Source organism: Vipera berus (assembly GCF_964194415.1).
Source record: "Vipera berus genome assembly, chromosome: Z".
Classification (NCBI taxonomy): domain Eukaryota; kingdom Metazoa; phylum Chordata; class Lepidosauria; order Squamata; family Viperidae; genus Vipera; species Vipera berus.
In genome coordinates, this window is record NC_138205.1 from 34,572,088 (window position 1) to 34,584,113 (window position 12,026).

Here is a 12,026-nt window from a genome sequence, read left to right on the forward strand (position 1 = left end):
TTAGAGAATCTCTTCAGAAGAACCAATAGGATTATTCAGCCAAGGAAACAGGAAATATTCAGTTGCTATTTTTGCAGGAGAATTACCCTATTGCATGAATGTTGGATTTCCGGCTCTAATAAACAAGTTTAAATTGATAATATTTAGGAAACATCCCAGATGTTAGAATTTAATGCTAAAAAATTAATACTATACATCCAAACAAAAAGGCACTTAAAAGCGGCCTTTCTAAGAAAGCTGGCCCCTTTTATGGTATCCTATGGAAGCTCTGGGCCCAACCTCTGTGGAAATGGATGCATCATTCCTTGTGCATGCTAGAGACACCAAAAAACATATCCTTCCTATCATTTTAAGTTAAATCAAGGAAACATGGTTTGGATTACAATGATAAGGAAGGAGGAAATGCTTTCCCCAAACAACTGAATTACAGCTGCATTTCTGACTCTCACAGGTGCCTGCTCAGCCTTTTCTGTTACAGAAGGAGGGACTTGCAATTGTAAAGGAGACAAACAGGCCCTTCCCTTTCTTTGTACAGTCTGCTGAATCTCCTTGCTTCCTTTTTCCTTCAGCAACTGCTAAATAGTGCAAGAAGCAATAAATCCTAGCAGATTTTATTTTGGTTCATTTGGTTTTTTTTATTCTAGATTTGTTCCTAATGAAAGCTGCAGCTGATATCCTTCCTGAGGACGTCCAGAAGCTCTTCGGAGGTAACTATAAAGTTCCTTTCAATAACTAAGCATTTCGTCTATAGCTCAGAAATTTTGTGAGGGAAATAAAGGTCAAAAGATGTTGTCTTTAGTTAAAGAAATTTGAATACAATTCCCCCTTCACTACATAATGTAGATTGTATATTATCTTATTTTTAACCACTAATTATTATTGAGGTATTGGTAGATTTAATTGTTGTCTCATGAAGTGGCACCTCATGGTTGTCTTTTGGGAAAGCTGATTTTTCAGCAGAAACACCAACTTAAAACTGCAGCTTGATAAATAAACAGGCATCTCATATTTGAATGATGGATATTACAGAAATTGGACTTGGGCTGCATAGGTTCAAAAACAGGTCAAATGAAGGAGTCCAAACCTTTGTTATAATAAAATCCTCAGATTATAATATGACTTACTGCTAAGCAAGAGCATCAACCTCCCACTCCTCCTTAGGACATTAAAAATATGTATGGCTTCAGTGGAGGTATAATGCATCTTGTTATAGTGTAAAAGTCTTTGACTACTATTATGTGCCTACTCAGTGAAGGCTAACTGGTGAAGGGCAACATTGGGACATTTGTATTTGTTTCTTGCAGTGCTTTAAACCAGATTAAGAAAAATAGCTCTTTCAAATAGAAGATGCCTTTGTTCTGTCAAACAGGGCATATAGCAATTTTAGTACTTCATGAGCTTTTTGTGCTTCCTTTTAAATTTCTTCTATTATGAAAAATCCACCCAGTTCCTATGTTCTCTATTTCCAATTTCTAATATTTCTTAACCTTACTTATTGTAAGACAGTGAAAATAACTGCTAAAATTATGACCATTGAATGATTATTTTAAAAGTAATAATTTCTCTCTGCCTTTTAATGGATTACTGTAATAAATTTAAATAAAGGGACAAATTGTGGAACACCTCTGTCACAGGGTTTACGAAGTGATAAAAGAAAGGTAAAGATTTAGAAAAATGACTATTGTTAAATGTAAATTAAAATCTTTAACATTTTCTTTCACACCTTTCTCTGGTAATACATGGATTAAAGTTTGTCTTCACTGGTTTATCAGTTAAAGTTTTAATGCTGCATTGGAGCTAAACTATAAATTAGGGCTGCAGTCTGATACTATACATTTGACCAACATGCTGGCAACTAGGTCACCCAAACCCTAAGATTACAACAGCAGTTTGTATCAGTAGATTGTTTATTTTCAGGGCCATGTTTTTTTGCAGGATTTTAAATTAAAAGTTTAAACACGGAAAATATCTTGTGGGGTAAAGAACCTATATTGAAAAAAGGACATATCCCCTTCTTGGAAAACTAGCCCCAAACTTTTGGTGTTTTGGTGATGTTACTTAATCTCTTCAACTTTTCTTGTGGCTTTCACAGACTACAGATAATTCATGACTTGTAACCATTCATTTAATAATGGTTCAAAATTATGATGTCCATGGAAAAGATGACTTTTCACCTGTATTCTCATTTATTATTGTCACACCAACCTTGTGGTCACATGATCACAATTTGGATGCTTAGCAACTGACTTGTGTTTAAAACCAGTGCAGCATCCTGCAGTCACCTGATTGTGATTTGTGATCCTTGGTAAGCTGGATTTGCTTGACAACCACATTATACACTTAACAATTGTGGTGATTTGCTTAACAATCTCCAGAATAACAAATTGATTGCAATAGCAATCAGGTCTGACTCAACTTACTGCTGTCCCAATTTACAATGGAAAATTTGGCCCCAAATGTGGTTCTAAGTCAGGGATGGCAAACTCCCAACATCACGTGACATGTTGTGACATATTACGACTTTTTTCCATTGCCAGCAATGGGATGGGTGCAGTTTTGCCATGACACATCCAGCCCACGGGCTGGCAGTTTGACACCCCTGTCGTAAGTCAAGGATGATCTGTACTGATTTTGTTTTTAAAATGTGATCTATGCTTGCTATATATGCTTCCTGGGAGTTGGTTCAATGAATGCCAACGTATTTGAATTTGAGGTAAATAGGGCTTTTCCTTATGGCCACATTAACATGCATTCCTTCAATCCTTGGGTTGGCAGAAAAGTGTGCTGACATATATTCCTTTCTCAACTGCCCATCTAAGAATATTTAATATTGTAAACTGCTCAGAGTTACCCTGTAGTAAGATGGGCAGCCAATAAATTTGATAAATAAATAAATAAGAATGAAAGAAAGCTAGTGTTCTTCCTTCAGCAGAACCAGTGCATTTTTTTTTACAAATTGAGACCTTTTCAGAGACTTCCACTGAGCTCAGTGAGATCAATGTAGCAAATTGCTATATATTGGAGATTGTTAGCAGAGTCCCTCATAAGTTCATTATTGGATACTTTGCAGCTTGACTGCAATTGGGAAATCATTTGCTGTTTCACCTCCAAAACCAGAATGATTTGACCCAATCTTATAAATGGATTTCAGTCTGGGATATAGTTGAGATATCACGAAACTGATTCGAATGCAGCCATGTGATCTACTAGACTCGAGGCCCTGCAACAAATCCAGATGTGTACTTTGGTCCCACATCAAGCCAACAATATCATCACAGGCCCAAACGAGTACATAAATGGGTTGGGATGACAGATGCCGTCATCTGCTAACGTGCATCTCTACAGGACATATAAGACAATTTGCTCAAAAGAATTAATGGACCCAAGTTCATATCAGGACACATCAGGATTCAAAATAAGGACAAAGTGGTATTGGGGCATTTAAACCTCCCTGGGTACTCTCTTATAGATTTTAAAGCAATCCTTTTGGAAAAAATGAGATTTTAACTGCACCATTAAGAGAAAGGTTGCTGAACTCACATACATTAAAGTGTTTTAGGTTATCTGAAAATGTTTCTACAAATAATGGGTTTTTAACTGAGCAGGTAACATATCTGCCTCACATATAACCTTTATCTGCATAATCAACCTGTCTCCATTTCCTTTTCCCAGCCCTTCCCAATTTAAATCCAAATTAGTCAAGCCAGTACCATATATCTGGTGACTTCAGTACCATTTATTATTTGGAAAAAGTGTTATCAGACTCCTTCAGAGAAAAGAAAGGGTCTCTGCATTCTAAGTGTGTCCTATTATTTTCTCCTATATAAGTTCCCTACATAAATTCATATAAAAACAATAACAAAGCATTTCATTCATTGTTTGTGTATTTAAATGCTGCAATAGACTTAATATTAACATCTAATATTACAAAAATTGCAGAATACATGTATCTTCTTAACTGATAAAATAACAAAACTGCATATTTTTGTCATTGATGAATATATGACAAAATACTTAAGAGTTTACAGTCATGCCATTAATGGTAACCTATGATTGCAAGTTTTGAAAAGAGTATTGTATTCATTTAGAAAACAGAGACTGAAGCCTATAAAAGTATTTGAGAAGTTACAAGATTAATTAAGATTAAAGCTATAACTAAGGAATGTTATATAATGTATAATAATGTAATATCCTGCGGTCCAAATAAAAAGAACTAAAATAAGCTATAGCAATATAACCATGAATTAAAGATAACATAGCACATATAATCTACATAGGTCTGATTACTTCTAACAATCACTTCTACACAAATTTTGCACACTGCTGCATAAAACTAACATAATGTGTTAGAAATATAATTAGAAAGTGATATGGTGACATAACATTGGCTTGTATAGTCAGGCAATTTATAAGTAATAGAAAAAGATGAATACTACAGATATTTCTGTAAAATAAACAGTATAGGAGGATATGCTGGATGGTTTCAATTTTTGCAAGGTGCAGTTGTTTAAAAAGTATGGGTATATATTAAGGTGTAACGCTGCTTATTCATTTTTGTTTCTTGATCTTTCTGAGCCAAGCCTTATTTAGGGCTGATAAACTTCTAATCTGACAATTTTTCTAAGCTGCCCTTTGCACCATCAGAAAAAGAGAAAAAAAGAAAAAAGAAAGAGAAAGAAAGAAAGAAAAGTGAGGAATGGTTTCATCTAACTCTTGAGAATAGAAGGTTGGTGATCTTGACCATCTAGCTGTTCATCAAACAAGACAACTAATCTTGTAAAAGATGCTTAACACAAATAGAACAATTTCATCAATAGACCTCAACTATTCCTATGTATATTATCATCTATCCATCTAAGAATTTTAATTGTAATAGTGAAATATAGTAAAAACTAATAGAATAGAATAAAAAGTGCAAGAAAAAAAGAAAAAAATAGAAAAAAGTAAGAATAAAGAATATAAAGTAGTGACTTTAGTCAACTCTAGAATCCCATTTCTGAAATCATGAAATTGCTTACCTTTGCTTATAAACCTAAACAGAATCTATTTCCGAAGAAAAGCTTTTTTTCTAATTCATTCCAAAATTGTAAAAACTTCAGTATTTCAATTTTATCTGTATCCTTAGTCTATATATAATTTTATAATACCAAAATGATGCAGATGATGGTAAAGTTTATTGATTTCTGAAGAAGGTGAGAAGATGTAACATTTAGTTCATTTTGCTATTTAGTCTTCTTAATCCTAGCCAAACAGTTTTACAAATATATATTTTGAAGGAAACAGTGTTTTTAATTTATAAATTTATATTTCTCTCCATAAATTTAGAATGCTATCCTACAATCTGTTTGCAATGCTAGCATATATTTACAGAATATTTAAAATTAAAAAAATATATTAGGGTATGTGCAGAATTGTACATACAACTGATAAACAAGTTTCTAGAAATTAATAGCAGTGCCACTTAGTCTCTTCTGATGCTTACACCTGGCTCCATGATATTGATTTAATTTTTTTGTCCTCCTCTCATTCGTGTACCTATTTAAATTACTTTTGAATTGTTTATTTAATTGGGATAATTATGCTTTTTTCTTATTGTATATTTTCTATGGCAGGAAAGCTTTATCTGCTAAATAAATTTTGGATTGCTATTTCCACTATAGTGTTAATAAAAAATTTCTATTGGCTCATCCACTGTTGCAAGGATTTAGTCAGAAAATATTTTAAGAAGCTGCTTTTATAATTTGATCACAAATGCTTGATCCCCATGTGTGAATTAGTGAGATGAAAGCTGCATATGTCCCAAAATTAAAACAAGAAACTAAAAACAACTTTTAAAGAGATTTTTTAGCTCAAAAGTTTCAACATTTTGAGCTCTGGTTTAGAAACACTTTTTTTTCTTACTGAATTATCTTCCCCATCTGAACATGTGGTCTTCTTTTCCTTTTTAAAATGGAGGATGTGATACTGTCAACTCATTTCATTTTGCTTCTTTTTAATGTTCAGTGCTTTATTGTTTTGAGCTGACATTTCTCGTAAACAGCTCATTTTCAGCACCTGCCACCTTTCCTTTAGCTTAGATTATTTTCTTGTTAGCTGACTCTTTTTAATTGAAGTCTTCAGATCTCCTTCTAAAAAAGGAGTCTTCGTTTCCTGACAAGTAGAGCAGGCTATGAATGGAGATTAATTGCATGTCATGCTCTCCTATTATCAAACTTGCTGCATCTTTTACAACCCAGAAAGTCTCTAGGTCTTCCAATAGTGAAGGCACATTTTATTAATATAAGCTAGAAAAACAGGCTGCAGTGTCAACTAACATGTCTGTCTTATATGACATCAGAAGTAATCATATTGTTTAGTAAACATAGATCAGAAATATACAAGTTGGATTGTCAAGTGCTCTGTCTACACATAGAGATGTTTGTTTGTAGTAGGTGTGTGTTACTTTACATCATCAGAATAAGAACAAGAAATTAATTTATAAAAGAATAATTACTAAGGTGTGAGACTGCGTGGAAAATTACTTCCTAATCTTGGCAGGTATGAGGGGACAAGCTGTGTTTATTCAGTACTGAAAGAAATTTATTTAGTATACATACTTAAATGTATTTTTAGCTCTAATGTCCTCTGGCTAACAATAAACTAGGGCTAATCTGAAATGCAGTTTTTAAACTGGCAGTCCAAAGGACGTTTTTCATTGGATTTTGAAATGTGAAGTTCTATGTGTTTCCAACTTTATATTTTGTTATTAGATAATAGCTAATTTATTCTTTTTACAAGTTTTTCTAACCCTTCCTTCCCCATCCCAACATTTAAAAAATGTGTTTATCTAAGTTGGGCAAGGCTGCTTTTTCTTTGTTTTTCTCCTCTTGGCATCTGAACTTGTTTGCTTGTTTCTGGATATTTTATAAGATCACAGATGTGTAATAATAAAATAAAATACAGTAATTCAATTTTTGACTGTTTACATAACACTTTTCCTGATCTACTCTGAAATTTTGTGTCCAGGCTTCTATCTCATTTCCTATGAAAATGGCTGGTATCTGTGGAAATGTGAGAAGAAAGTTGGGTATTGGAGAAATTTGCAGAATTGATTGGAATTTTTTATTACAATGCATTCTATTGTTAATCTAATATAGCACAGGGATTAGAATTAATTATGTACCTTTGGCTTATTTATCAATATAATTATGCATTGAAAAAATCTAGATATACCAAGGAATAGGCCATGTCATCCCTTTATATGTACATTTCGTGGTGCAAAACAATTATATATTGTAGAATAATATATGATCATATGTGAAGAAATGGCTCAAATAGCAATCTCATATCCAGGAAATAAAATAAGTTTTAAAAAAAGTTTCTACCTTTTCTTCCCTTTGGGAACGTTCTTTTTTTAAAAAATGTAATTGATAAAACAATTCAAGAAATGTTGAATTTTTGTGGCCTTTATAAATCATAACAAACCAGATCCCTTCCTCTTTCTGTTGTTGTTGTTGTTAGCTGCGAAGTCGTGTTTGACCCATCGCAACCCTATGGACAACGTTCCTCCAGGCCTTCCTGTCCTCTACCATCTTCTGGAGTCCATTTAAGCTCACGCCTACTGCTTCAGTGACTCCATCCAGCCACCTCAATCTCTGTCGTCCCCTTCTTCTATTGCTCTCAATCTTTCCCAGCATTAGGCTCTTCTCCAGTGAGTCCTTCCTTCTCATTAGGTGGCCAAAGTATTTGAGTTTTAGCTTCAGGATCTGGCCTTCTAAAGAACAGTCAGGGTTGATCTCCTCTAGTACTGACCGGTTTGATCGCCTTGCAGTCCAAGGGACTCGCAGGAGTCGTCTCCAGCACCATAGCTCCAAGGCCTCAATTCTTTGACGCTCAGCCTTTTTTATGGTCTAGCGTTCACTGCCATACATTGCAACTGGGAAGACCATAACCTTGACTATACATACTTTTGTTGACAGGGTGATGTCTCTGCTTTTAAGTGTGCTGTCTAGATTTGTTTCCTCTGTCTACACACATACAATGTTTGTCTATTTCTGTTTTTTCTAACTTGCTTTCTTTTAGTTAGAGGTGATTTTATTCTGTGCATATTAGAAATATCATTACCATTTATTAATAGATTTAGCTTTGTTATTTTTTACTGTCATTGTTTATGAATTCACATTCACCTTTAATTTATTTTATATGAGTTAGGTTATGTTTATTTGTCTTAGTTTAATAATTTTCAGTGTATTGTTTACATTTCTGAAGAAAGTCTAATTATTTTTTCTCCCTTCTTTGCAAACTTTTTTCCAATAGAAGTTGAAGATTATCTGGAAAACTTACAAAGTGAAAACCTTACTGCTAGAGCACGGATACAGAGAGATGAAATTCTGTTTGATATTGAACAACTTAAAGAGAGGTGTGTACAACTGCATGTAATTCTCATGAGCAATTTCTGTGAGGGAAGAGGACATTGTATTTACTGTTTTCACAATTATTTCTGGCAAGTTCATTAATCCACTCTCCTGTGTGTCTGATATATCCAAAAAAGATTGCTTCCATTGAAAGTATACAGCAATCCAATGCTAACAATCTGATTGCCTTTTTCTATAGGTCTTTGTGTTTTCCCAATCTATGAGAGCCAAACTAGTATGACCAACTATATAACCAGTATATAACATGACCAATATATGAAAGTCCTCAAAATACATTTTTTACTAATAAAATATGGCTGTGTGAGGAATGTAGAATCCTCTCCCCAACTGAAATTTAATTTCCTGAAGTCTGCCTCCTCAATGCTTTCTTTTCAAGCAGTATTTAATACTGAGAGTGTGCTTGCATGAGAGAATTGTATTTGGATGACAGAAAACTTAGAAATCCATCCTTATATATGTTTTTTCTTATGATTACTGTATAATAAATCCATACTTAAATGTATTAATCTCCTATGTTCAGAAATACTTTGGCTTTTAAGATTGAAAAGAAGTAAGTAAGTTTGTTGTCTTCAAGATACTTATGATTTCAACTTCCACTATGTAGCTTGCATGGCAATGACAAGAAATTTGTAGTTCATAACAAATGGTGGTAATAAAATGTCTTCCTTTGGTATAGAGCAAATATGGGAAATCCACTCCTCAAATGCTGCACACTGTATGCCCCAGCTTTATTTTTAACTGTGTTTCATAGAATATCTCCCACTGAAATCATGCAGTTGAAATTGGATGGCAGAGTTTATCACTTTATATGCTTGGTAATATTCTTAAAACACCTTTCTTCCAAAAACCTATGGTTTGCCACCTCTGGGTTTCAGATTTTCTTTTGGAATGATGGGATTCTAACATAAGTCTTTAGTTTACATTTATTTATGTTCTTTGAGGAGTTCCTAGAATTTAACTAGGAATTATAGGTTGAAAGCTATATATAGTTTCCCATAATTTAGTAGGACATATCAATCTCATTACTGTTAGACAGTGGTGTCTCCAATGTGCTTCTGTGCTCTATAGTGTAAGAAATTAAGTGTTCAAGAATATTGTGAATGTGCTATTTATTTCAAAGAACTAGGTTAGTTGAGGAATTTGAAGAGTTTTATTGATAAAACTATTGGCAATACCAGGATTTCATAAATTGTTAGTTGGCAAATTGTGGAACGACTAGTGGAAGTTCAAAAAAAATGCCACAAGGAAGTTATTTAAAATTTAAATATTTAATTAATATTTAAATATTTTAAAAGCTCAGATTTGGAGCAATGTTTACATTCAAAGTATCTATAAAGTGAATTTTATAGCAGCTCTCTATTTCAAGAATAGCATCAGACAGAACTGTGGAATAAGTAAAAAAAATGTGCAGCCATGGAAATAACACAAATTAAGAATCCTTGTTTATTTTTGTCATTTGCTCTACTTGTCTTAAGCAGAAAGTTAAATTTATGCATAGTAGAAAAATAATTTTTCATTTCAACTACTGCTAATTACTTGTACTATCACCTGTGTCATATACTGTGCTTACTCTTTTTTTGAATGCATTTCTTATTTGTTACAGTGCACAGTTTGTCTTTACACAGCATATTATAACTGAGTTCAATTTTATAGTAGGAATGCAGCCAAAATAACAATATTAATGTATTGGCTGTTAGACTATTGGCATTAGTGAACAATTAATGAGATAGGCCACTGAAGTTTTTTAGTGACTGCGAGAGCAATCTGAAATAATTTGAAGAAGCTTTCATTGGCAAATGGAAGTCTAATTTAATGACAATTTCCCCTCCCAAGATTTCTTCAATCATGCATATCTCTTCAGGGCTGTAAAGGTTTTTCTTGGCAAGATTTTTTAGAAGTGGTTTGCCATTGCCTTCTTTTTAGGGCTGAGAGAAAGTGACCAGCCCAAGTTCACCTAGTTGGCTTTGCGCCTAGGGCAGGACTAGGTCTCCCAGTTTCTAGCCAAACTGGCTCTAATTCTCATTAACACAATGGTAAAATATGGGCTACACGATACAGCTGTTAGATTAACTCAATTAGCTGAATGATTAAACCCAGTCAGTATAGTATTCGTTAATAGTGCAACATCAGCTTGGATAGTAATGTCAAAATGAATACCACAGATTTTATGCTGGGCCCTTTTTCCCCCCAACACTTTTATAAATGACTTGGTTGGAGGAATTGCATCAAATATGCAGATGACACAAAATTATACCAGTTTGAATAGTTTGCTGAAATAAACTTGTGGAAATTTCATAGAGATAAACATAAAGACCTAAATCTATCTAGGATAAATTCAGAGGAGAGCTCCCAAGACACTTGCTGGACCTAGGATCAAATTCAGTGCAGAATGGTGATAGTACTGTCTATTTTTAGAGGGGAATATGTGAAGTACTCTTCAAGTATCTAAAGGAGTGTCATGCGGGAGGGAATGACTTTCTTTTCTGTTGTTCTAGAACAGGGCTTTTCAACTGGTGGTACGTGTACCACCAATGGTACTTTGGCATATGGCAGGTATGCAACCCTCCTAGACAAGTGTAGAGGGGAGGGGAATGAACTAAAGTGACACAAGCCTAAGGGAGAGGCAGCTGGACCTTCAGGACTGTTGGGGCTCAGCAGAAGCCTCAGGAGCACCACAGGGCTCCAGCTGATTGGCTCCAGCTGATTGGTGCTTCTGTAGCTGGAGGTGAACTGAAGAGAAAAGGAGGGGAGAGGAGAGGAGAGGCTATAAAAGGAGGTGGTTTTGGCAGGAAAGGGGACAGAGAAGAAGCTGTGGAAGGAGAGCTCAGCAGGCAGGGAGGAAAAAAAGATAGGGAAGAAGAAGCTGTTGCTGCAAGAAACGTTCCCCTGGTTTGTTTTCTCCAGCCAGGAGAATGAAATCAGTGCTGATGAAATGAAAATATGAGAGATGAGCATGTCGGAAAGGAGGTTGGATTACCATAAGGATTTTTGTACAGTTTTTACAGCATTTTGTAATTCAAAGGATCGATTTGTATGCTTTGGTTATTGGAATATTTTAGTCTGTTTCACAAAGGCTAGCAATGAGTCCAAAGTGTTGGCTTCCATAGGGTTAATCCCTTCAAGCAAATGTAATTAGTTTTACCCACTTATTTTGAATCTGTCTATGGCTTTTAGCAAGTTTTCTTTGTAGGTAAACAGGCTTAATTTAAGGTTATCACTTTTTGCAATTGCCGAAGCCTTTTAGGCTCCAGTTGCAACATTGTGACACATCTGAGGCAGCTTAAAGAACCCCCCCCCCCAGAGTTTAGTGTTTCTTTATTCTTGGAGGCTTTTGTGAGTATTTTTTTTTTAAATTCCATTTATATCCCGCCCTTCTCCGAAGACTCAGGGCGGCTTACAAACTTAGCAGTAGCCTTCATTCTATATATATGCCTGCTTATTAGGGCTTTCACACACACCCCAAGCAGCATTATTACAAAGTCAGCTTAATTGCCCCCAACAATCTGGGTCCTCATTTTACCTACCTCGGAAGGATTTCTTGCTTTACACTTGATTCCTGTGTCTTTAGGGGTACAATGAAGGGACTGCTGGGGTAGGGTGCATTCTTTTTTT

General features: G+C 34.6%; 1 protein-coding gene across 1 annotated transcript in view; it reads left to right on the top strand.

Moving 5' to 3' along the window:
- The first annotated feature begins 637 nt into the window (after positions 1–637).
- The window catches only part of SKAP1 (src kinase associated phosphoprotein 1), a 482,593-nt gene continuing 471,204 nt past the window's right edge, over positions 638–12,026 (top strand). Inside the window, exons 1-2 of the mRNA XM_081343140.1 lie at positions 638–707; positions 8,296–8,398. Of these exons, the coding sequence (XP_081199266.1) occupies positions 656–707; positions 8,296–8,398 (155 nt within the window). The 5' untranslated portion in view covers positions 638–655. The remainder of the gene's footprint in view (positions 708–8,295; positions 8,399–12,026) is intronic.